Consider the following 27,848-nt stretch of genomic DNA (forward strand, 5'->3'; position numbering starts at 1 on the left):
ATCAAAATTGGGCCATCTCCAAAGGATGTGCTTGATGGCGATGTCTGGTGCGTTCTCTACAACTCCCACAGCAGCGCTCGAGGCCCTTTTCGACGTTGCGCCACTACACATATATCTTAAACAAGAAGCACTTTCTTGCTCTTACCGTTTATGGGTACTGGATCTACTGGAGAAAAATCCAGTGAATTGTAGATCTACACACACTTCGTTGTTTCCACTTTTGGTGAATTGGGACAAAATTGTCCTTGCTCCAAGTGATCTCACAATTGCTTGTAACTTTCCTTACAGGACATTTACCACACAATTCCCTTCACGGGAAGAGTGGACGTCTGGCTATTTGGAAAGAAGTATATCAAACAATATAGTATGTTACACTGATGGCTCCCTTCTTGAAGGTAGAGCTGGTGCAGGAGTATATTCTCGTGAGATAAGGCTGAATCAGTTTTACTCACTTGGTAGAAACTGCACCGTTTTTCAGGCGGAAATATTTGCTCTTATGTGTGGAGTGCAATCAGCACTTCAACAGCGCGTAATGGGTAAAGTCATATACTTCTGTTCAGATAGTCAGGCTGCTATAAAAGCTCTCGCTTCGGCCAACTCAAGGTCGAAGCTTGTTATCGCATGTCGAACTCAAATTGAGGAACTGAATTCAGTCAACTCTGTAAACCTTGTATGGGTACCTGGCCATTCTTCCATCGCTGGAAATGAATTGGCTGATGAGCTAGCTCGCGATGGAGCATCGCATGACTTCATTGGCCCTGAGCCGGCTATTCCAATTTCGAAGTGCTGGGTGAAGCTTCAGATAAACTCTTGGGCGGCAACTCAGCACAAGCAATATTGGAATAGTTTGGAGTCGTGTCGTCAAACAAAATTGTATATTACTGAGCCATCTCCAAAGGTGGCGAAGTATTTAACAAATCTGTCAAAGCAGAATTGCAGTCTCTTGGTCAGAGCGTTGACAGGCCACTGCCGACTCAACTATCACATGGCAAATATTCAGCGTGCTGACTCATTTGTGTGTGATAGTTGTGACTCCGATTATGGAACTTCGTATCACCTGATATGTAACTGTCCAGTTTTTGCGCAAATGCGATTCCAATTACTTGGTAAACACTTATTAAGTGAAACTGAATACAGAAGCCTGAATCTTCAGGACATCCTGTTATTCTTAACCCGCTGTGGTAATGAGCTATAGGCTCTCTTTACGCTCATGCGTTTTGCAGTGCCCTTTTTAGGGCGCTGTTCGAACCCATTGTGGTATGGAGCTACATGCTCTCATTTCGCTTATGCGATCTTCCCTCTTCAAGGGACCCCACTCCTATTTCCTCCCATCTTTCCCTTCCCTTTCCTCTCCCATCGGGTAGATGATGAAATAGGCTCAAATATGGCGATGGCACAAATCTCCCAACTGGTGGGGAACGTGCCTTTGGAGCCGGCCTTCTGATACCTGATACCCCGAATATCCCGTTTCCCCGAAAAGTTTTTGGCACTCATAGTTGTCGTAACTTTGTACATTTCAGGGTGGTGAATCAACTGGCCATCTGGTATGCACCCTTCTTTATTTAATTGGTGATTCTTTCGAGTTTCACCGTCTTCAGCATTTTTGCCAACATGTGTATAGCCGAAAATGCCAGAATACCTCCTTCTTTTGATTGCCTATCGTTCTTTCTCGTTCACCATCTAGCCTGAAGACTATCATAGCACCATTTTAAACTACACCACTTTTCGGGGAAACGGGTCATTCGGGGAACTGGCATTCGGATAACCGACATTCGGAGAAATGACATTCGGGGAAAAGTAGCACAATCACTTTGATGATTCCGAACACAGCTTTTGATGTCTTTTCGTTTTATTATGCCGCAATAATTTTTGGCGCCCAATCTTCTATTGGTTTAATCATAAATTTTGCCTTCTTTTAAAAATAGGCTGTTCTTTATATTTATACTGTTTTGAATTTTATTATTAAGTTAAGCTAATTCTTGCAACACGTGCTGTTAGGATGATTTCTACTTTAGGATCTGCCAATATTCAACATATTTTGTTATTTGCAAATATATGATCTCCTTTCGAGATATGCTGGAAAAAATATTATTTCAATCAAAAATTTTCCCTTCTTTCGATATACAGTGTTTTTGATGTACACTTCAAAATTAAAATTTATTTTAAATCGTTCAAAAGCTTTGCCACAAATATTTTATTTCAAAAATGTGATGTTCATTTGAGTTATGCTGTAAGAAGATTTTTTTGAGTTAGCCTTAAACATTTTAAATGAAAAATATTCTATAGGCTATTAGGCTATTTTTGGATTATGCTTCAATAATAGATCTTTGAATAAGAGCTTTTAATATTATGAAAATAAATTTTCCCATTTTTTACCGAGTAATTTTTATCAAGCGTTACGTCCAAACTAGAACAGAGCTTGATCTGCAGCGAAATATTCTATGAGCGTTCCCTCTATCAATAACTGCGATTTTTTTTGTTAATTTACTGTTTTCAAATATATATATCGCAACAAGCTAAGAGATAAACTATGTTCTGGGATGTGAAGAAAATTATTATTCCGAAAAAGTCTTACACCAGACCCATCACGAGTGCTATGGGCTCGGTAGTGCTGATCTCGGTAAAAGGTTCGAAAATGCCAATATTCATTCTATGTCAATCATTATGCCAAACGGGCATTATGCCAAACGGACATTAAGCCAAACGACTTTATGCCAAACGGCTTTATGCCAAACGGCTTCATGCCAAACGGGGTACAATCTCTGGGAGCTTGATCCGTTTTTGGAAGAATAGTTAGAGATTATCTCTGGAGGAATACTTCAAGCGTCACTGAAAAATCACTGGAAGAACACATTGAAAACTTTCTCAAGAAATTGCTGGTGGAATCAATGAAGGATTTTTGCCAAATAAAATTCTTGAAGAACTTTACGAGCATTATGTGGAATGGTTCTTGCATAAATCCTTGGAGGAACTTCTGCAGCAATTATAATTAAATTGCTCAAGAGGTTCCGGAAGGATTGTTTCTCAGGTTTTTTGGACAAATACTTTCACGAATTTTTGGACTAATTCCTAGAACATTACACGAAAAATTTCCGGATTGTTCTCTGAAAAGGCCGCTGAAAGAAATCATAGAAAATTTTTCGAATGATGCATGAAGGAATTTCTAGACCAGGGTTTCCCAAACGGTGGTCTGCGGACCCCTAGGAGGTCGTGACGATTTTTCAGGGGGTCCGCGAAGCTATTAAATTGATGAATAAGAGAATTACCGGGTCGCACTTAATTGATGTTTAAAATATTATTTACATTTAACATATTTGACACTTAACATATATTAATAATATACTTTTAATGCCCCATTCCATATAAGAGATTTCAAACAATATTGCTGTTTGCATTTGAGATGCAAATCTTAACTAAACGTCCTCCGAATGCGGTAACACTAAGCAATCAAAGGACACCTAGCAACGATTACATAAATCATCGCCGTCTTAGCAAAAAAAATCTTTCTTTGACATCGCATTTCTTGTGAAAAATCTTACCGCGTTTAGTGTTCCCGCATTTGATATTTGCATTTCAAACGCACACAGCAATAAATAATTACTCTTCACGCATTCGTTTCTAGATATATTCTAGGAAAATTTCTGGAATATTTGCGGCTTAAGAGGAAAATAACTATAATCGTTTTACAGATATCCAAATTAGTTTGTGCATTCAAAAACTAAGCAATGTTTATAATACTCTATCACTGCACTACAAATGTTGTCCGGAATGTCGTAAAATAATTTTCATAAAGGTTTGTAGAGTATGAACGAAAAAAACTGATTTTTAATTTCTGATGATTCAATGATTAATTCTTGAATCTTAATCCTTGTTAGCTATTGTTCTGCAAGTTTCCTCTGTACCCTGTCAGTTATCAGTTGGGCTAAAGAAAACTGAAATCCTTCACTGTTTTTCACTACTCGCCAAATCCGTTCGAAATTATACCAAGTGTTTTAGTGAGATTTTTGATAAATATTTGTTATAGTGATCATTGGTAGATTTCTGCAAAGCTACTTGATGGATATCTGACAAGGTTCTCAGAAAGCTCTTGTATTTTTTTTTACGAATTCACCCCACGACCGATAAGTTGCTCCTGAGATGCCAATTAGGTAGTTTCATAAAATATCAATTAAATCAGTCAAAATCCTATTGGACAGCTCTAAAGGGTCATATTAGAGTCTTTACATTATCTGTGGTGAATTGCAAACGAGTTTTTTTATACGCCTGCATTTCATTCTGAGATCTTCGTTAGGTGTGCATCAACATTGATTTCAAGAACATCCATTTTTCAAAAGGGACCGCAGCTTAAAAAAGGTTGAGAACCACTGCTCTTGACAAATTCCTTCAAAAGCTCTGGAAAATTTAAAGTACCGTAAGGTTCCATAGAAAATTGTAGTGAGTGGCAGGATTGGTTCCAATGGGATCATAAATGCGACAAATATAAAGAAGCATGATATTTTTCATACAAATGTACAGCAATGAGAAAATGTTGGTTTTAACTTTGAGCTTATAGATCTCTTGATATCGATTTATGACTGTATTCAGTGAATTACATTACCCCGAATTCCAATATCACGGTGATCTGTCATTCAAGATAATTGTACATTCGGGGAACCAACATTCGGGGTTATGGAATTCGCAGAAATGGTAGTGGCATTCGGGGTAATAAGTTTCGGGGAAATGGAGTAGAATCCGTCAGATAGGCAATCAAAATTTGAATCAGTCATATTACGCAGCAACTTTGGAATAAGTAGCTCCGTTGAAGTTCCAGAATTCATATAGTTTACCTTTGTTTGTGTCACTAAAAAAGTTCCTACCAAACTTTGAAAATATCTGTGCTTCAAATAATGAGTATCTAACTACTCATCATTAGCTTCAAATCACCTTTGAACAACCAAACCAAATACACAATTATTCACCTAGCTCAAGTGGAATTATGGCTTGCAATTAAAGCAAACCACACCGGTAAAGTTTTAACTCGTAAAACGCACATGCCGGCCACCACCAATAAAATTTAAATTAATCTTGCAAAGTAAGTCACCCTGCTGACGACCACACAGCCCGGCCGTTGATCGGAACTAATTACCTCTTCAAACTTTCGGTCGCGTATGCAAGCGTGCAAGCGAGTCTTAAAGTGGAAAACGAAAGTGTTACGCCATTTCGGGAATCGCTTTCAACGAGCCCGTCTGTTTTGTGACACAATCGATGTTGTAAATCTCGAATTAGTGATTCATGTGCCCTGGGGTAACGATTAGAATTCACACTTCAACGCGTTGCTTTTGGCGAAATGCGATACCAAGGAGCCCTCCTCCCCGAGAGCAACTATCTTGTAGGGGATGATGGTTTAAAATTCCTGCTTAAGCTCAAAAGAAAGTCTACCAAAGGGGGTCATAATAGACGTTTATCCCTCTAATACTCAACCCCGCCTTAAAACGGGATACCCTTTGAGATTTTTTGTATTTTTCGGTTTATTTACTTCTATTATAATATATGTTTCAGAAAAAGATAAAACAAAATCATGTTTTTCTAAGTACCGTAAAAATCAGAATAGACTTCAAGAAGAAATAAAAAATGATTGGAATGTTCAAACATCTAAATTGAAAAAAAAAGCAAAATTCATAAATTTGTGAACAAACATAAATTATTGCCCAAAACGAGCTCAGATCAATTTTAGGTAGTGAAAAACAACATTTCAATCCAAAAATATCAATTTGAGTTTTAGAAAGGTAAGGCCTTCCTCAGCCGAGTGGTTCGAGTCCGCGGCTACAAAGCAAATCCATGCTGAAGGTGTCTGGGTTCGATTCCCGGTCGGTCCAGGATCTTTTCGTAATGGAAATTTCCTTGACTTCCCTGGGCATAGAGTATCATCGTACTTGCCACACGATATACGAATGCAAAAAATGGCAACTTTGGCAAAGAAAGCTCTCAGTTCATAACTGTGGAAGTGCTCATAAGAACACTAAGCTGAGAAGCAGGCTTTGTCCCAGTGAGGACGTCATTCCAAGAAGAAGAAGAAGGGTAAGGAAATATGAGTTGGAATTTGAATGAGTAAGAAAGAGAGATGTTGAAAAGATCTAGAAAATTATACAATTATACTTACAGCCTACTGGAATCTTGTATGCTCCTCCCCTGTAAACCCCTGGAACTTAATTTTGCTCCCCTAAAACCCTCTTGGACATATTCTAAGGGGATCATAATAAAGTTAAAGGTTGAAGAAATTGATTAGAAATGGTTGAAAATGAGGGATTTAAAAATAGTATAGAGAAATGCACTATCAAGTAGTTCTCCTCTAAGGATCCTGCTGAAATCTGACATGCCATCCTGCTGGAAAACCCTTCAAATCACCCGGGAATTCAATTTCTAATCCCTTGAGACCCTCTCAGACACTAATAAACTCAATCAGAAGACCTTCTCATAAGAGAACTTACAAAAGGGGTCATAATATAAGTGAGGGGAATGGCATACTGCATTTGAAAGAGATTGTAAGAGATTTGAAATAGAATTTGAATTTGAAACATATTAAAAGGATGTAGAAAACAAAAATTAGCTTCTCTTCTCAAGATAACCTCAAAAGATCCCTTTACCACAATTTTAGTCCCCCTTAAAAGTTTTTGGACACTAATAAACTTCCTCAGAACTTCATAACAGGGAGAACTGTAGCACAATGTTTGTCTCCTTAACACTTCAGTCGTCGCGCTGTTGTATTTTGTACAACACTGGTGAAAAAAGCTCGCTTTTCTCTCACAACAGCAGCGTGGTGGTTCTGACGGTGGCGAACCGCGCGACGACTGGAAGGTTAAAACCTTCTCGGAAAATGATATATTTACTTCCCTTCATAAGGAGGACTAAAAAGCGGGTCATAATGTAAGAGAGGGGGTTATAATGGCTTTAAAGGCATTTAAAGAAATTTACAGTCGAATTTGATACGAATTTATCAAAAGCTACCAATATCTGTAATAAGTTTCTATTGAAGTAGAGTTGCAGAAGTATATAGTTCTTGGAATGATATTATACTTCCAAAGAAGTAATTTTAAGTATTTTCTATTCGGTAAAAACTTTAAATATTATCAGTTTCAATCGTATGTGAACTGGACTCTTTTACCCCATAAGTTCATTTTGAACTACCTTTCCCTTCGCTTGGTTTTGCAATTTGCTCTCGATTGGCCATTAGTGCGAATTTTTACTGCAGCCTAATTCCTCGCCGTGCTATTAGAAGTGTATTTATAAGCCTGTCACTTCACAGCTGGAAAACGAGGAGGGAGGCACGGGTCTGAGAGCATTTGGCATATTTATGGGCTGTTGGAGGAAATACAGCTGCAATTTTGCATTGATTTCAGCGGTTCGGTGCAGCTAGCTGCAGTTCCGAAACTGCACGTGAGAGCAACTTCTCGGTATAATTACTTCAGGGGGGGGAGGTCTTTGGTGACACAAATAGTGGGAATTTTCGAATTTAATAGGCCGTCACTGAAACAAGCGATTTGGATCAGTAACATCGTTGAGCTGCCTCGTAACTCCAAAGTGCTGATTTGAAAATAATTACCTAGGAGCAACTAAGTCACGAGCGTGAGGTCATAACTTGAAACGAGATCGTTAGCGACTGTTTGCGTCGATTTAAGAGTGGATATCAAACCACTGTTCATATCATCCCCTAAGTTACCACCTTTCGCGGAGATTGACACACATGTTACCGAAAATTTGAAGCGTGTCCATTCGATCATAATGGGAAAAGTAGAACACACCCTTGCATATTATCATCTGACAGGTGACTGCATTCCACAGCTGTAGCCGTAGTCGAATGTTAACAAGGGACATTACTTAATCTCGGAAACCACCAAATAAGTGTATGCAAATTAGTTTCAACATTACCTATCTGAGCCCTCAATGTTCAACATAATCCACGACGCGTGTTCGTTTTGTAAAAGGAAGATGACGATCGGTAATGGAACAATTTGTCACACAACATGTTTTCCCCGGTTTAAGTTAGACCAACCAGCTCATCCGAAGAAAGGGCTAGTCGCTACGTAGCATCCATCCAACGTTGATCTTTTACGATCGGTAATGATTACGTTATCGCCTACGCGCTCACAGAGAACATGAGCTTTGTCTCCAATATGACACTACTTTATGTTGGAAAGAGACACGATTGTCGTTGTTGGTTTGTGTGGACCACATTTTAGCGTAGGAAGACATTTGTGGCGATGCATTGTTTGCGGCTATGTATGGACATTTGTCAACGGTCGACATCTTGGGTTAATTTGATTTATTAATGTAACTTTGAATGTCTGGGCATTTGCTTGAAAATGGAGAATAAATTGTCAGGCGTAAAAATAAAATGTTTTTATGAGGAATCGAACTACCTTCCATTTTGCTGCTGAATTTTTCCAAACTTAATTTTAGAGATTTGCTGATTTTGGACTGATTTTTCCGGTTTTTCCCGTTTTTCCAAGAGTTTTCTAGAACATAGATGACAGGTGGACAACATTACCAATTAAAGTATAGAATATTATATGATGTATCTGATATCTTCATACACATTCACATGCATTCTCATTAGACTGGCCCATCTCAGTACGGGAGAAAAATAATGTTGTATGATTCCACGGTGCACCCCCCAATATTATTCCTTTGGGTTAGAGGAAGACTTCCTGAAAAATTTAGCTCATTTGGTCGTTCCATGAGCTGGCGCATTTGAATTGAATTTAATATGGGATTTTCAGCTCAAACATATTGGAAACAACACATCATTTACTATTTGGTTCAGGAAAATTGTTAATCACGTTCAATTGAACCCAGAATGTCAAAATCACTACTTGATATCATAGCGAACAATATTGTAGAAGGTTGTATCATGATTAAAATTGAGAAAGTTGGTGTTTTAACTATCTGAAGTAGAATTGCTATACTGCTTCGTATTTCTTCTACATTGCTGGGTGGTGGCTACTAAGCGCATCATAGCCACCTATGACGCTGGGCGAGCTGCTACATAAGGCGCATACATATATGTGATTGTACGGAAGTGCTGATCTAAGCCTAACTTTCAACAGCTGGAAGGTTAATGAAAATGAGCTTAAATCCAGATACAACCTTCTGCACCTATGTTCATTAGGGTATCAACTAGTGAATTTGTCATTCTGAGCTCAATTGAACGCGATCAACTAGTATACGGAACGATACAGTGACATAGGGTCAATTTTCAATATATTTGAAACGAATATCCCATACAAACTTCAAATTGAATGCGCCAGCTGGTGGAGCAACCAATTGAGTTGAAATTTTGAGAGAGCTTTTTTCTTACCCTAAGGCTTATGTCTAGGGGCTGCTACATTGAGATTTATAACTTTTTTGTTTAAGGGCCAATCTCATTTCTCATTCATTCATTTTCTAACAAAGATATGGCTTAAATCCACTTGATATCCTAAATCTAAATGCAGAATTGTTAGAGTAAACAACCCTAGACCAGTCCCATTATGTACTTAGCACACGCATCATGAAATAAGCTCGTATGTTATACACAGCACGCGCGCAGGCTTGAAAATTTGTTTGAAGATCAAAAGCTTGTTCTTAAGGCAAAGTTTTGATTTTCTGTTAATGAGTGGATAAAGACATTTTATATATTTGTTACATTTGGCTTTAATGTCCTCAATGTGATTTTTGAAAGGTAAATGTTTATCTAGCATGAGCCCTAGATACTTGACTTCATCTGGACCACATTTTAGCGTAGAATATGTACTTTTTTTTGCAAGTATGAAGAAAAAATATCCAAACTTTTTTGCAATCTACTACAGATGACACGCAGGCTTCGTCCTTTAGCGATTAGATTTTTGGCATCCCTAAGGTAACTCAGGTAAGTTAGATGTGAAAATATTATATGTATAATATTGGTCTCAAAATGCTGCCTTGAGGAACACCAGCTCATACAGGAAGTCTTTCAGACCTGGACCTTTGACAGAAAACATTGAATTATTCTAACAATGTATGTCGGAAAATTAATGCCAAACACTGTCAAATTTGTCTTTGGTCAAATTCTTTTTTTATTCAACTAGGGTTGTCATGTCTATTACGGCTTAACAGCCGACGGTGTTTTGGAAATACCTCTTTTTTATGCCTATTTATGCCTCTATTCACAATTTCAAAGGCACTAATCTAAATAATGAGCCAACGAATATTATATGCTTATGTTCTGCTTTCTGCTAGTGCAGATGACTAAAATTTCAATTTCACTGCTGTCTTTTGCATCCTGAATCAGATCAGTGCCTTTGAAGATTCCTGGTGCAACATTGAAGCTGGTTTTAAAAATGTTTCCCCTTGAAGGAAGTTAAACATATAATCAAGCGATCAGGTGAAACGAATCGAATTTTAGTCGAGGTTTGACATCCAATCTCAAGAAGTTTTTTTCGGACTATGTTTCACACGAAAGGTGACTACATTTTCACAATCATAAAAGCCTCCACAAATGCGTCTTTCGTTCCTAGAACGGTTAGCTCACCCGACTAACGCATCAGCCCGGCATTCTCCCAAGCTCGAGTGAGAATTTATGGACAAATAAAACCGTAAAGTTGGACTTTGAGAAAATTCTACACTTGACACAAGAATTTTGTTTTTATTGTTCCTCGATAGGCGTGCCCAAATGATGGAGAGATGGCGTCGCAGTCTTCGTCGTCGTCGCCAAACGTCTAGCTGCGTGTTTGGAAAGCTGCAGCAATTTTCCCGTCGGCAGACGATGAAATGAGTCTGCACTTCGGTGTGAAGGGACACGGTACCTTTACGCACCCGTCTTGACGCGGCTTTATCTTTCTTGTGTCTGAGAAAGTTTGCAATCGGGGTAGTGAACCACATTATCACTCACAGTATTTTTCTGACGCGATTTTAGTGGACCTTTGAATCCTCAAAATGAACTATTTGTTTGAGAAACCACGAAAGTCCATAAGACAAAGGTTCGAAGCTTAATAAAAAATATTTTGGACCAAATAAATCCAATCACTTCTCATATTCTCCTCCTTCTTCTTCTTCGTGTTCTTTTTTATTTTTCTAACGTTACATCTCAATTTAGATTGAACTTATTTAAAGCTCCGAAGTCACCATATTCTTTAATCTGCTTGCAGTAAATCGTGGTGCAGGCACCAGAAAAACATTCAAATACTCTTACGTGACTTCATCCGGAATCCCTTCTCTACGATTCCGGGAGGGAAAATTTCAAGAATTCTACGAGAGATTTCTTCTGGCATACTTTCAAGTACTACTTCAAAGATCACTTCAGAAATTGCTCCAGATACACTTTTACCAGGGGTTGAATTCTGAGAAAATTGAGAGTATCTCTCTTTGTAACAATCATGATCCGCAGCAGATCATGAGAATTTGTTTATCGTCTACTGCTGCAGCTCTGATTATATCGGAGAGATAACGGTGCATGATGAAACCCATCTAACCTAAGCTCCAAACCTGGGAGCAGGCTTGATAATACTCCTCAACACCATCAGAGTTTGGTGACATACTTTAGAGCATCGTGCTGCCTTTGCCTCTTTGCGAGGGAGCGAAAAAATGCTAAGCAGAAAGGCAACGGAAAATGAGCGAGGAAGGTACAGCATAAAACAGAACAGAGAAAAATTCCATAAAAAAGCACCATCACAATTCCCCGAGGCCTGTCTTGTTCAGGCGGGACACTCAAGAGTTATTTTGAAGCGTGAGTAAAGGTGAGCATATCAACAAGAGAGAAAGAGTACCAGAAAAAAAAAATTCTCGCAATATTTTGCACTCTCACTCGAACCGTTTGAGGATCTCTGTTGAAAATTTTGAATACAATTTTAACTCCTCAGAAAAAGCAGAGGAGTTTCAGCCTGCCTCCCTATCGAATGTTCGGGGATAGTTTATTATGCCTTTAAAGTGAAGCAACTATTCTCAATGGTAAGTAAGCGAGAATAATTAGTTTTACCTGAGACGAGACTCGCAAAGACGGTCTTCTTCTTTTTTTTCTTATTCCACTCTGTGTTTATATTGCTGTTTGCATTTGAGATGCAAATGTTGAGTAAACATCATCCAAATGCGGTAACACAAAATAATCAAAGGACACCTAGCAACGATTACATAAATCACCGCTGCCCTAGCAAGAAAAATCTATCTTTGCTATTATTATCAAGCTTGTAACAACTTGCGAAACATTGACGATGCGATGCCGAGATGCGATGTTTTTGAATCGTGCTTCGTTTGCTTGGATCGTGCTTCAAAATCAATTGAGAACGAATTCTGCACTGCCTGCTCAGATATAAATCAAATACTGCTACAATCCTCGATTCTAACAGTATTTCCAGTTTCACCAAAAACTCAGAAAACCTCCACCGAAAGTAGTTTTACGTCTTTTTGCAATATTTATTTTGTAAAACAATACTTCATAGATATAGATTCTACTTTCGTTCATCAAACAAAATAATTTTGTTTGATATAATCTCTATTCTATATATTTACTATTCAAAAACTAGCTTTTTCGCATTTTATGCATTTGTCTTTCACTAAGGCTACTAGCACTGGAGAAACATTGCTTATTATCATGAAATTGATCGTTTGTTCAACGACATCATTCGTTGTTTTCTGCATTGAAATGGTTTCGTAGACTCACTTTGTAAAAAAATCTCTGCTTTATCCCAGCCTATCGCATCTTGTGTATGATGCATGAACCCATTTCAAGAATTCACTAAAGCTCTAAACAATCATACAAAATATGAAACTGTTTCGTTGCAGAAAACATCGAATCGTAGTTCAAACGAACGTTTCGTTTCTTCTTAAGTGTCTTTCACTGGGATAACTCTAAATATTTTCCCAGGCGCTGTCCCAGGATTTCCATCAATGATGTTTCCACTAACTCTTTTGTCGATTTTTAAAGTTGTTGTACCGTCAAACGGGGCTTCTTTTGACATTATTTCCACATTCTTTAATTTTGAGGATTTGTAACTCTTATAATTAAGGATAGATGTTGATAATTTTTGCCTATATTTAAGTTGTATATGTGCGTAACAAATGTGCAAAATATGAGGCAAATCCATCAAGAAATAACAAAAATGCTTGAATAGCGCAAAAAGTGTGTCCTTCAAGACAAAAAAGGGGCTACTTTGGACATTTTCACAATTTGCTAATGGAATGATTTTTCCTTATAACTTTCAAACTGATTCAATAAATTGTCGTCCACTGTGATGTTATTGAACGTTTTTCATTGATAAACTTACTGTAGAAAATTGCAAAGCTAGAATCAATTACACATATATAACAAATTTCAACGAAACATGCCATTCACTATTCTCAGTTTGCTGTATGAAACTTAAATTTTCAACATCCTCTTAAATGGAACTATCAATTACGAATGCTCGATTTTCAAGTTGACATAAACGAACGACGTGACTACTAGGTACTGCGATGATAAATGAATTATGTACAAAAACTCTTTTTTTATTCTAACTGTTATATGAACGATATGTTGAAGGATCACATTAATACCGGTAACTAATTTAATACCAGTAAATAATTTTCATTAAAAACGCAATCTATGAAGTAAAGTTTAGCAAGATCGTAAAAAAGTAATTTTTTGTAATATGCTTTTAGCTTCTTAGCAGTTTAGAACTGGCTTAAGAGTAGTTTAATTTAAGCATTTGAAGGATGCAGCTGTTCTGTACTACAAATTCATGTAAAATATGATGAAAAACTGTTTTTTTTAGAGATTATGTTGTGAATTTGGCATTGGTACGTATTGAAATATGTGTGTTTTATGTCTATTCTAGTGTTCTGACTCTTATTATAGCCTAGGCTTAAGCGCCACTACTCGCTCTCTTTTGTCAGTTTCGAATCAAGTATAATCTAAGACAAGACGTGTCAAGTCGAAGTACAAAAACGAAACCAATTGCCTGTCAAAAAGACCATTTTTCAATTGGTAGTTTTGGCAAAGGCCTAAATCACATCGTTGAGTTGGATTACAACAGAGCACTTTGTTGCTAGCCCGGCCATGTTGCTAGTTCATATATTAGAGTTTTTAGCAAAAGTTTCGAATTTTTTTAAGAAATTTTTTTGTTTCACATCTATTTATAATCGATGGTAAATTTGCTTATAATACTAAAAAAAAAAAGATTAATTGAGAGCAATATATTGGTAATTGTGTCAATTTTATCTAAATATAACGCAGCATTAGACTATCAACCTGATTTAAAAAAAAAAAATGAGCATCTTTTATTACACCAAATGAATGAAGCGTGCAAGAATCAACCAAATAATGAGCTTTGATATTTTAATTTGTTCAAAAGATTTTCTTAAGAAGGATTCTGGTGGCACTTGCTTTAGTATCGTCAAGGTATCTACTGAAAAACAACGGGGCAGTCTTGGTTAAGCTGTCATGTCCTGTCCTAGAGTAAAATCTCTGTGGATTCTTGAAATCATCACTTAAGGTATCACACCTGGAAACACTAAAGGCAATTCTTCCGGTTATTCCTTTGATCATTTCTAAACGAATTTATTCACCAGTTCTGTAATGTTTGTCTCAAAGAATTCCTTTGGAAAATTTGCAAAAAAAAATCATCCGGGCATATCATTTATTGTTTAAAAATGCAGTTTATCAAGAAAACGATTCAAGACTTTCTAAAGAATCCAGGACTTCTTTCAGAAGCCCTTGAAGAAATACATCAAGAATTTCTACAGAATATTCATTAGAGTTTATTTCAGTAGTTCCTTTAGGAGCGCTGACTTGGATACATTACTGTTTGAATTTTTGAAGATATCCTTCACGAAAATCTTAGAGCAATCCTTAGAAGCATCCCTGGATGAATTCCTCGAGAAATTGAATTATCTTGATGTTTTATTGATGTCTGGTTAAAATCTCAAGGAAAACTAGAAGGGAAATTTTGGAGCCAATCCAAAGATATCCCCTCAGGCATCTATGGAAAATCACTGTTTGAATTTTAAAAAATATTCCTAACAAAAACCTGGAAGAAAATCGTTATATGAATCCTGAAAAAGTTCTTAACAAATTTCTGTAACAATCTATGAAGAAATTCCTCCTGAGATCTCTGATAAAGTTCTAAGGGCTATGCTTAGAAAAAAAATCAAGTTACATTTTTGAACGTATATTGAACAAAATTCGTAGAGGAATTTCATAGAAAGCCCGTAACAGAATCATTAAATATACTCCTAAAGATGAAAAAATCAGATCCTCAAGATCCTTGCAGGAGTTCATCAATTAATTCAACAGATTGACATCAGGATTTTCTTTAGAAACGCTTCCTATTCTTTTTTCAAGAGTTTCGGCAAAAATTTCCCTCCTGAATAAATTTTCAAGGACTTCCATGTAAAATCTTAGGAGGAATCTCAAAGATAATTATTGATAGCATCATTAGAAAAATTGCTGGTTGAAATCTTTAGGAAATCTTACACGTCAATTTTTGAACAAATCCTAAGGAAGCCCTAGAGGCATCTTTGGATAAATTACTGTTTGAGTTTTTGAAGATATCCTCAACGAAAATCTGAGAACAATCGTTAGAAGCACCACTGGATGAATTCCTCGATGATTTTAATTATCTTAATTTTTTAATTAAAACTTTGGGAGGAACACCTGGTGAATCTCTTGAAAAATGTTAGGAAGAATTTCAGAAATAATTTTTGAAGGAACTCTTAGAGAAATGTCAGGTTAAAATCTCACGGAAAACTAGAAGGGGAATTTTGGAGCCAATCCTAAGAAATCCCCACAGGCATCTATGAAAAAATTACTGTTTGAATTTTTAAAAATATCCTTAACAAAAACCTGCGAATAAATCGTTAGATGAATTCTGGAAAAGTTCTTGACAAATTTATGTAACAATCTCTGAAGAAATTCCTCCTGAGATTTCTGATGTAGTTCCTAAGGTTAACCTTACAAAAAATATCAGATTAAATTCTTGAACGTATTTTGAACGAAATTCATAGAGGAATTCCATAGAAAGTCCGTAACCATTAAATGAACTACTAAAGATGAAAGACTCAATTCCTCAAGCAGGGAATGTCTGAAAACACAGTGCTGTGCCAAAAACATGCGTGCCACTCTGAAATTAATTGTTCGTTTCCCATTCTTTGCGAGTAAACTCAAGGCAAGGTGCCGGAGACCATTTGTTTTTGTGCAAGACAAAGCAAAGCACAATCTCTTTCGTGAAAGCACACAAATTCACTCTAGAAAAATTTCAGCTAGGTATGCCTGAAAGCGGATAAACTTAATAAGTTCTTTGCAAAAACTAATAGTTTTGGATCTCAATACATTTGGTGAAATCAGCAACATGTTAGGTGGTGATGAATTATATTCATCGTGTTTAAGAGTTTTGACAGTGACATTAGTGAAATGAATCGAAGTAGATTTTTTTACGCGTGTGCGAAACGCAAAGATTCAAAAAGGGGTTAACTCGATACCACGCAGCCCAAAGCACATAGTGAGTCAGCACTGCCAGGATGCATTAAGCATAAGCATAAGCATAGATGACCGTACAATTCGTAGTTGCTACTCCGTGATTGACCAGAACAATCGAAGTTGCACAGGGAATTAATGAATGGGGCTTGGGATTAGCTTACCATTCTTCAATGTGCACAAATCGAGAGCTCAAATTTAAAAGTCAATAACGGCGCCGGCCACGTCCTTACAGTCATCGGGGAAGGGAAGGAATGTTAGTGTGACTACCGTTGTTACTAGAGACCGAGATCACCTCTGCATCTCCACGGTTGTCATGGAGAGGATATTGGGTTAGTGGGATAAGGTAAAGATCTGGGAGTCACCAATGTTTGGTGATGTGATCCATGATATAATCACGCCTAACCGGATTCGCGAAATAATTCGATAATCGCATTAAACGCCGAACAAGTGTTCGTCACTCGCCCACGCAAGAGCAAGCGACGCGATCAATAGATCAAACACTACTAGCGATCCGCGGCGCTTTTTCATTTCTCTTAGCGAACGACGCGCGACAAGTTTGATCCTGCCCCCATCGCCCGCCCCAGCAGGAGCAAGTGTCAAGGTCGAAGGATCAAACACTACTAACGAACCGATCACTTTTTCACCGCTTCACTACCGACGCGCGACATGTTTGATCCTGCCCCCATCACCCGCCCCAGCAGGAGCAAGTGTCAAGGTCGAAGGATCAAACACTACTAACGAACCGATCACTTTTTCACCGCTTCACTACCGACGCGCGACATGTTTGATCCTGCCCTCATCACCCGCCCCAGCAGGAGCAAGTGTCAAGGTCGAAGGATCAAACACTACTAACGAACCGATCACTTTTTCACCGCTTCACTACCGACGCGCGACATGTTTGATCCTGCCCCCATCACCCGCCCCAGCAGGAGCAAGTGTCAAGGTCGAAGGATCAAACACTACTAACGAACCGATCACTTTTTCACCGCTTCACTACCGACGCGCGACATGTTTGATCCTGCCCCCATCACCCGCCCCAGCAGGAGCAAGCGTCAAGGTCGAAGGATCAAACACTACTCAGTCAGCACTGCCAGGATGCATTGTAGAAAAATTACCCGTGCACGTCCTCTTCGAATTTAGGGTGGTGTCTCGCAACACTGAAAGAACTTCCTGCTGAAATCTCTAGAATAGTTACTTGGTTATCATTAGAAAAAATCAGGTTGAATTCTTGAACGATTTCCTTAGATAGCCCGTAACAAAATCACTAAATGAACTCCTAGAGTGTAAAAACTCAGATCCTGAAGATCCTTCGAAAAATCCTTTCATTAGTTCATCAATAATTTCTACAGAATTTACATCAGATCTCGCTTCAGGATTTTGTTTAGAAATTCTTGCTATTTTTTCAGGAGTTTATTCAATGACTCCTAAAAATTCCCTTCCTGAGGACTCCCTTGGAAAATCTTAAGAGAATTCTCGAAATTACTTATTAAAGCATCCTTAGCGAAATCCCAGATTAAAATCTCAATAAAACCTAAAATAAGAATTTTAAGGTTATTTCTTAGTATGGTTGAATGACAACAAGTCGATGAACAAAGCGTCGCATGACAAACGAAAAGACAAGGCATCTAAGAAACAAAACATCGAAAGGAAGAAATGCTGAAAGGAGATTGGAAGTGAACAAAATTCTTGGACGAATGATTTTCTTCCGGAAGAATATATAATTCGAAATTTTGCTCTTTCCAATTTTTGTCCCTTTCGACGTTTTATCCTTTTCTACGTTTTGTCCCTCTCGATTTTCCATTCGACGTTTCGTCTTTCGGCGATTTGTCTTTTAACATATTAAGCCTAAAATCTAGAAAATATCTAGGGGCGTCTCTTCAAAAAATACTGTTTTAATTTTTAAAGATGTCCTTAACGAAAATCTGGAAGCAAATCGTTAGATAAATCCTGGAAGAGTTCGATTATCTTTACATTGGATTTCTGGAGTTGTGCTTGAAACATTCAGGCTGAATTCTTGAAGCTATATTGTGCAAAATTCTTAGAGGAATTTCCAAGATAGTCAATAAAAGAATCTCTAAATAAACTCCTGAAGTTATCTTCGGAATTATATCTGAAGAAAATTTTAGAAAAACGTCTGAATAAATCTTTGATGAAATTCTGGGAAAAAAAATCATGAAAAAACAGTAAAACTTTTCGTAATGACTGAAATGAATGGTCGGTTAAATCCTTATCGAAACTGCTCCGTTCCCTACTAGGTTTCTTAATTATTTCCTTGGTTTCTATTTGGACTCTATTGTATCCTGCTTGCCCTCATTTTGGATCCTGATTTGTTTTCTTTCTAATCTTTTTTTCAAGCATGCTTTCTAAAATTAAGTTACACAAAATCGAGCTCTTCCAAACCACATTAAACTTTCATTTTTACACATCCTGAAAAATCTGTTTTTTTCTGATTTCTGCTTGAATCTCTCAAAGTTTACGACGCACAGAGCTGCTTAGTATTGCAGAGCATCTTTATGTGTCATATACTTTGCAAAAAAAGAAGCAGAATTCCAGGAGCAGGTTTTTTCAGCTTATGTTGAAATGACACACCTGATGTGTAATCGTACTCAATTTTGAGTTAATCCGTTTAAAGGGTGTACGAAATCAAATTGCTACGTACACAAATATTTGGCAAAATTCGATTTAACCAATCATCTTCAAATTTCCAGGGAGTGAAATAAAACATGTTATGGAAAACCATGATTGTTTTATTCAATTTCAATTCCATATACAAATGCACGAACTTTTCTCTTTACACTACTCATAAGCTCCTGTACAACACTTGGACGAACTTTTTTTTGCGTGACAGCCCATTTTTTCTTCATATTCTTCATATTCAAGTTCCTTAGGATGCTTCCGAAGTACTTTTCAATTGGCCGCAGTTCTGGTGCGGGTTAAGATGTTTCGGCATGAAATTGACCTCCTTAGCCTTGCACCACTCCAAACCTCTTTCGAGCAATGGTACGAGGCCAAATCCGGCCAGAAAATCGTAGGATCGTGTGACCTCAGAAGAGGAAGTAGACGCTTTTGGAGGAATTTCTTTAGGAACACCTGCCCTTCGACCGTTCCAGTTGTCTCGAATGGGGTGCTCCGCTTTCCACACGAGCAAATTGCTTGCCAAATCATATATTTTTTGGCAAACTTTGATATCTTCTGCTTCTTAACACCTTCAGAAACATCGAATTTATGATGAGCCGTGAAAAACTGGAGCCCCGCAAGCTGCCGGAAGTCTGCTTTAACATACGTCTCATCATCCATAACGAGGCAATGTATTGTGGTTTCGTCAACATCTGGGTGTAGATCTTTCGTGCACGTGTTTTACCTACGTTTTTTGCATCTTGCACGAAAGTTTTAGATAGATTCAGTTTCTTCGCCACATCTCGAACTGAACTGTTGGGATCACTCTTGAAAGCTTGAACAACCAGTTTGTGATCTTTAACACTATATGGAAATCCATTTTTGTCACTTTTTTCTTTCCGATCGATGGTCAAGCGTTCGTGGTACCGACTTAAAACACGAGACACCGTCGAATGCACCATTCCCAGCTTTCTGCTGATGGCACTATGAGATAGATCCGGATTTTCGAAGTACGTGCGCCAAATTTCTTCGCACCGCTGCTGCTCTTCCGACTCCATCTTCACAAAGATTGCACATCTGCTTGTGAAACTTACACAGCGTAAACAAATACACATTGAACAAATTACAGCACAAATTTCAATAGAAAATACCCAACGGGTAAAAAGTTACAGTCATTTAAAAGGGGTGCGATTTGATTCCGTACACCCTTTAAGCATGTGAAGTCTATACAGTTTATATCTCTAGTCATACCTATCAGTTAGTCGCTACCATCTCTATATACAAAATGATCCTCCACCGTTGGGATTCAAACCCGCAAACATGGTCGTGCTAAATAGCTGCACGTTTACTGTCTAACTTTTTTTTTTTTTACAATACCAATGTTGTTCTTTCGTTCTAATGTTTTGCGATCATATTTCGCGTAACTTTTCAAAAAAAACCTCTGTAACAATGATTAAGATTCAGATTGTACAAAAACCTTAATTTCACCGTGTTTCGTTGTTCGTCAAAAAATAATTTATTTATTCTTGGCCAGAAAAGTTTGAGTGATTCAAATTTCACTCTAAGTGAATCAATCAAAATTTTTAGTAACAATGTCGCCGACGACAACGACATCAACGAGAGAAGAACCCAAGGTTTTTCGGGGTGAATGAGCTGAATTTTCAAAGAAAACAAACAAATGGAATAATACCTAGAGCATGAGAGAACGCTGCTCGCTATACGTATGCTATGCTCACGGGGTACGCTCTATAATGACGGTAACGAGATGCATGCAGTGTTTGAGTTGAGTGTCGTCGTTGGGATATATGTCAGCAAATTGAAATGTGGGAACGTGGAACTACAACGGCGTCTGTCACAGTAGAAGCGGCACCAGAGCCGCACAACAAAGCAAATTAAAATGTAGATGCAAATGATGCGCGCAGCTCGTTATGCTCCTGGCTGGGTGGAACGACGACGATGCACCTTGTAGAGTAAGGTGGGGCTAAAGTCCGACCTTAGTGGAATAATCAATATATCGAACTAGAACAGTTGAAAAGCTTTCAGCTTTCGTCCAATCAGTTTGCTTTCCTCCATCAGTAAACTTTTCGAAAAGGTCATTTTGAACATAGTCAGGATCATCACACATCAATGATAATTCAATTGTTGCCAATGAACTGTTTGGGTTCCGTCACGTGTAACAAATTTGATTCGTTCCAACAAATCTGAAATCTTTTCCACTGGTCTTTGTCTTCTAGACATAGAAAAAGCATTCGACAGAGTTTGGCATAAAGGCTCGATTGTAAAATTAAAAAAAAACTTCAATTTTCCAACATACATTGTGAGAATAATTCAAAGTTATCTGTCAAATCGTACACTTCAGGTTAATTATCAGATCTCCTGTAAGAGCTGGTATTCTTCAAGACAGCATTTTGAGATCAATATTATACAATATTTTCACATCTGACTTACCTGAGTTATCTCAGGGATGTCAAACATCTTTGTTTGCGGATGACACAGTCCTCTCCGCCAAAGGACGAAGCCTTCAAGTAGACATGTTTGTCACGATGAGAGGGGTTCCAATAAATTGGTCAGATGAATTTAAATATCTAGGGCTCATGCTAGATAATAATTCAACTTTCTAAAATCACATTGAAGGTACTCCAGCCAAACAAATTTTTAGGCCAGCCATGTTGTATGCTGTACCAATATGGACTAGCTATTGTAATACCAGTAAGAAAGCTCTGCAGAGGTTGATTTGTAAATTCTAACTATGGACCATCTTTCTGGAGGTTTTCAGGTTTATCTCGTTAAATTTGAAACATTTTCGTTTTCCATTTTCAACAGACATGACTTTGGGCAAAACCTGCAACAAACAATCAAATTTTCGTTCCCTGTGCCTACAATTCATACTTGGAAGACAACAGAAATCCTTTTCCATTCAACTACAGTGCTGCTCTTAATCCCGTACGGAAACAACTGAATTCATAGTATTTATTCTTTAGAGCTTAATTTAGATTACTTTGAAGAAACTCGTTGGTATTGGCGATAAAAAAAAGACATCAAGATTAGCGAAAACACTTCACCATCTGAAATATGCCTCAGTACGGTACTCATAAGCATCATCGTGACAGTGAATTCTCAGCGCTGCTCTTGTCTGCTTGCCTGAAGCTTTGGGATGATAATAAACAGTCCTCTCACCCCCACACCCAATCATACCGCAGAGCTGCACCACTAGGGTAGTTCAAAAGTCAAAAAGTTTGATCATCCAATCTAGCATATCTTCTTTATCAGCATTATGGGGAAAATAATGTCCTGTTGAATTAACAGCTTTTTTGGTGGTGATCTAAAGACGATGTAGGTTTATATGGTATATTCCTCAAACTACAATCAAGAAAGATGCTGAAGAAACAAATCTTTTTGTTTCAGCAACTTTCTTTATTACGGTTTGAAGAACTATTAGACGATAAGCTTGTACTTACGTTACAGTACTAAAATGTTTGCAACATTTGACATAATTTCTTCATTGTGATTTCTATATAAACTTACATCGTCATTGGCCCCCTTTTAAATCACCGAAAATGCTGAAAATTTCTCAGAACACTATTTTTAATGGTACAAAAGATATGGGAGATGGGTTTATCAAACTTCTTAGAATTTAGAACTGCCCTACTGCACCACCTTAGTTCCGTTCCGTGCCGCCTTTTGTGATATGTAGCTTCGAGAATTTGAATGCGTTGTCGTCATAAACAGTCGGTCCCATGAATGGAATGTTCGTCTCCAGCAAACCCACAAACTGCAAAGGAAAAAAAAGTGGGTTCGTTTTGTTGCGTCGCCAGCGATAGATAGCAAAATTACAGCAAAAACCGACAAAATTCTATCTTAAGTTTTTTTTTCTATTTTTATTTACAAGCTGCCTTTGAAAGTAAGTATGGCTGGCGCTTTGTTTCGGTTTTTCACCGTTTGTTGTTGTTGTTGTTACGTAGCACCAACACATGCACAGACTCACATTGCACATACCTGTATCTCAGCACTACCGATGCCATGTTTTGCTTTAATATTTTCCTAGTGTATAGTTTCGGTTATCATATCATTCTCTAATTGGAGTAAAGCTATATTATCATTGTGTTTATTTGCTTGTAATTGCTCTGGTGTTATGATGTTATCTGTTTTATGTAGTGAATTGGCTTTAGATTTAAGAACTATGTAGCATAGATCATTATGTCACAGCATTAGTGATTTGAAACCTGGGTTTGACTTGGATCGGATATAGAAACTGAAACCAATTGAGGGTTCAAATTGCTCCAACTCAGGTTCAAATCTTAATTCGACTAATAATCATCTTTTTTAATTTCTCATAACATACTGTTACATACAAACACATACATCAATTGGCTGTTTGAGTGTGCGACATATTGGGGTTATATTTATTCCACATTGAGTTGTATACATAGTTAGCTCTCCTTAACTCAGCTTCATCGAATTGACTATATAATTGAAAGGATTTTCGATTCTAGATCAGCAATACATTATTGGAATACACTCCATTTAATCCGACACGAATGCACCCTTTTAGTGTAAAGTGTAGTTAGAACAAACAAAAAATCATTTTAACAAATCTAAACAAGTTAATAGGATAAGTATAAGTGAAAATTAAGTCTTAAAAGATACACAGTTAAAAATAATGAAGATTACACGTCATGTAAACTTCATTTATGCGATGTAAACATAACATCATGTAAATTTAAGTCTGAAATCATGTAAAAATGTGTTATATGTCATGTAACCACACAGAATCCTGTTGGATTACATGACATATAATTGAAGTTTACATGACATATCATGTAAATATCCATGATATTCCACGCTCCAATTATGTGCATTATATGTCTCAGAAATTTACACGTTTCGTTCGAACTGTGTACTCACAACCCCTCAGACTTACTTGAGGTAAAGTCTTTTGAATCTAGACCAGGCCCGCCCAACCTTTCAAATACTAATTGCTGCTAAGCTGCCTACGGTATATTTTGAAAATATTTTTCAAAACCATTTAACAATTTACCTGGAATATTTTGAGGCATATTCCCCAGAATGTTAGAACCTTGTAAGAAAAATGCTCAGCAGCTTATTATTTACTCATAATTTAAGGCCACACGGCAAGTCAATGTAATCACCCTATCCATTTGAAGAAGTAAATCTCAAGTACTACTTTATATATCGATGTGAAAATGTATAACTATAATTCAATACATGTAGTCCACAACCCAATAATTTTTCAACTTCATCGGTTCTCTAAAAATCTAGATTTGCTTCAGCAATGTTTTGATTGTGATTTTCAAAATGAGATAAAAGATATGGAAAATATCATGGTTTCTCGTGTTACCTTAACATCGTTTTCGAAATCCTGCTAAGGATTTTGGGATAATCATTACTCGTGTGTGAAAATTTGGGATTTTTTTTTTGCGAAAATTGTGATAATAACAGCGTTTTGAACCGCTTTGCGATTGCTGACTAGTAGCTCTTCCGTTATGTGGTGAGCTATCTTCAGCTTGACTCCATTCATCCAGTTCTCGGCCGTGCTCATTGAGGAAATTCCCAGGGTTTGTGGAAGAGTTCATTAAGATACCCGGAAGAATCCCTTCAAATTTTCCGGAATAATTTCAGAGCGATGCCCGGCAGAACTCTAAAAAGATATGAGGAAGAATTTCAAACGGAATTTCCGGAACTATTTCAGAATATCTTTTCTAAGAGTATAAGAAAGATTTCCGTAAGTATTTCAGTGGTATTTTTTATGAATCCCAGAGGGCTGTCCGGAAGTTTTCTCAAGGTATTTTCATTTCATTTCAAGAGTGATTTTACTAATAAATAAAAAAATGAAGAATCACAGGAAAAAACAAAAAAATGAAGAATCACAGGAAGATTGTACCCGAATCATTTCAAACGAATATTCGAAATTTTACCAAAAAGATTTCTGGAAAAACTTAAACAGGATTTCCGATAGTATTAAGGAAGAATTTCTAGAAAAGGGCCAGGAGAATTTCCAAACAATTTTTGAGAAGCTTTCGGAAAAAATTCCAAGAAAATTCTTAAAAACATCGCCATAGTAATTTTGTTTTTTTTTTTGTTTTCCATAAAAAAAAGATTAGCAAATAAATCCCCAAGAGATATCTGGAAGAATTTCAACATGATTTCTGGAAGTGTTCCATAGGGATCTTCGGACGAATCCCAAAAGTTTGAACGAAATATGCTGACAGTGAAAACTAGATATTTTACTAAAGTTTCAGACGGATTTCAGGAAGAATCTCAGAAGAATCGGAATAATCCTGAGAAAATTTAAGAGGGATAGAAATTTAGAGGGTATGAAATAATAATTTAATTGTAAGAAAATATGAACGATTTCTGAAAAAAATCTTCAAGAGTTATTTAGCAGAATCCCAGATCTTCTAAAAAAAATCCATTCCTCAAAAAAGCAATCATAGAAACGTTTTCAACAGAATTCTAGAAAAATTTTACAAAAAAAAAACTTGGAAGGATTTCTAAACAAAATCCAAGATGATTCAAAAGAAGAAAGATTTTCAGAAGAATCACGGAGCAATCAGAGAAATAATAGTTTTAGAAGGATTTCCGAAATAAAACTAAGAGGAATTTTTGAGGGAATTCTGGAAGAATCCCAGAATGTTTTTTTTTTCTGAAGAATCTCACAGGGATTCTTGAAAAATTCTCTGAAAGATTTTCTGTAGTATCATAAAGAAATTGCTAGAGGAATTCCAAAAGCATTTCCGGAATAATTCAAGCAGGATTTATGGACGGAAAAACTCGAGATAGGTTTATGAAAGAACTACAGAAGGATTTCCTGATAAATTTCAGAAGGATTTCGTATAGAGGATTCTATGAGGATTCCTTAGCCTAGTGGATAGCGTCCGCGGCTACAAAGCAAAGCCATGCTGAAGGTGTCTGGGTTTGAATCCCGGTAGGTCCAGGATCTTTTCGTAATGAAATTTCCTTGACTTCCCTGGGCATAAAGTACCATCGTGCCTGCCACACGGTATACGAATGCAAAAATGGCAACTTTTGCATAGAAAGCTCAGTTAATAACTGTGGAAGTGCTCATAAGAACACTAAGCTGAGAAGCAGGCTCTGTCCCGGTGAGGACGTAATGCCAAGAAGAAGAAGAGGATTGCCGGAAGAACTTTAGAGAGATTTTTGTGATAATCGCAGACAAATTTACGGAAGAATTGATGAGGGGTTCCAGGAAGAATCTCAGTGAGATTTTCCGATGAAACTCAAGAGGATTTCCAAAAGAATCCCAGTGAGCGGTGAAATTTCTTGCAAAATCCTAAAGTTATTCAATTTATGGTCTTAGATGAACTTCCGAAAGAATCCCAAAATAAATTAAAGAAGAATAGAAAATAATCGTTAACGCAAAAACTTTAGTTATTCGATGACTTTTTTTTCTTAGTGTTCAATCACAATTGTTATTTTTTTGTTTGGGTCCCAAATCAACTGTGCTAAATTTCAGATCGATACTATATTTTAGCGCCAGCTGTTCAAAGTTTGTATGGGATTTACTATGAGAAAACTTACTTTTTCAAAGAAAAATCTATTCCTTAGAAAATTTGCTATCATTTTCATAAAAAAAAACTTTGTTTCTACGATGCTTCTTTCTTGAGCTATGATTTTTGAAAGAAAAGGCTAAAATGGCACATTTGCACATTTTTTACAAAATTGGTCATAACTCAAAAACGAAAAAAAGTACATTTCAAAAATTTCAGCGATTAAAGTTTATGAAATTACCTTCTCAAAAATATATTTTTGAAAGTTTTCCACTAACTGGAACATAGTTTTTTCGGTTTTTCTTTACGAATTTTCTCAACGGTGGAAAATTTTGTGGAAAACTATTTCCAGTTAATATTTTTTTTTATTCCTGAAAAAATTTGCTTTCATTTTCATAAAAAAAACTTTGTTTCTACGATGCTTCTTTCTTGAGTTATGATTTTTCAAAGAAAAGGCTCAAAATGGCACATTTGCACATATTTTACAAAATTGGCCATAACTCAAAAACGAAAAAAATACTATTTCAAAAATTTCAGCGATTAAAGCTTATAAAATTACCTTCTCGAAAATATTTTTTTGAAAATTTTCCACGAGTTGGAGCATAGTTTTTCCGGCTTATTTTTTCCAGTTATTTTTTTTTTATTCCTGAGAAAATTTGCTTTCATTTTCATAAAAAAAAACTTTGTTTCTACGATGCTTCTTTCTTGAGCTATGATTTTTGAAAGAAAAGGCTAAAATGGCACATTTGCACATTTTTTACAAAATTGGTCATAACTCAAAAACGAAAAAAAATTACATTTCAAAAATTTCAGCGATTAAAGTTTATGAAATTACCTTCTCAAAAATATATTTTTGAAAGTTTTCCACTAACTGGAACATAGTTTTTTCGGCTTTTCTTTACGAATTTTCTCAACGGTGGAAAGTTTTGTGGAAAACTATTTCCAGTTGATATTTTTTTTATTCCTGAAAAAATTTGCTTTCATTTTCATAAAAAAAAACTTTGTTTCTACGATGCTTCTTTCTTGAGTTATGATTTTTCAAAGAAAAGGCTCAAAATGGCACATTTGCACATATTTTACAAAATTGGCCATAACTCAAAAACGAAAAAAATACCATTTCAAAAATTTCACCGATTAAAGCTTATGAAATTACCTTCTCAAAAATATTTTTTTGAAAATTTTCCACGAGTTGGAGCATAGTTTTTCCGGCTTATTTTTTCCAGTTATTTTTTTTTATTCCTGAGAAAATTTGCTTTCATTTT

General features: G+C 36.7%; 1 protein-coding gene across 6 annotated transcripts in view; it reads left to right on the forward strand.

Moving 5' to 3' along the window:
* LOC5575304 (serine/threonine-protein kinase PAK 1) overlaps positions 1-27,848 on the forward strand; it is a 190,676-nt gene that overhangs the window by 46,445 nt on the left and 116,383 nt on the right. For 5 of the 6 annotated variants that reach the window (XM_021852834.1, XM_021852830.1, XM_021852832.1 and 2 more), the window contains one exon: positions 22,947-22,958. The exons of the other annotated variant lie outside the window; for it this stretch is intronic. In XM_021852834.1, the coding sequence (XP_021708526.1) occupies positions 22,947-22,958 (12 nt within the window). The remainder of the gene's footprint in view (positions 1-22,946; positions 22,959-27,848) is intronic. 6 annotated transcript variants of the gene reach the window in all.

The sequence above is a fragment of the Aedes aegypti genome, chromosome 3 (assembly GCF_002204515.2).
Source record: "Aedes aegypti strain LVP_AGWG chromosome 3, AaegL5.0 Primary Assembly, whole genome shotgun sequence".
NCBI lineage: Eukaryota > Metazoa > Arthropoda > Insecta > Diptera > Culicidae > Aedes > Aedes aegypti.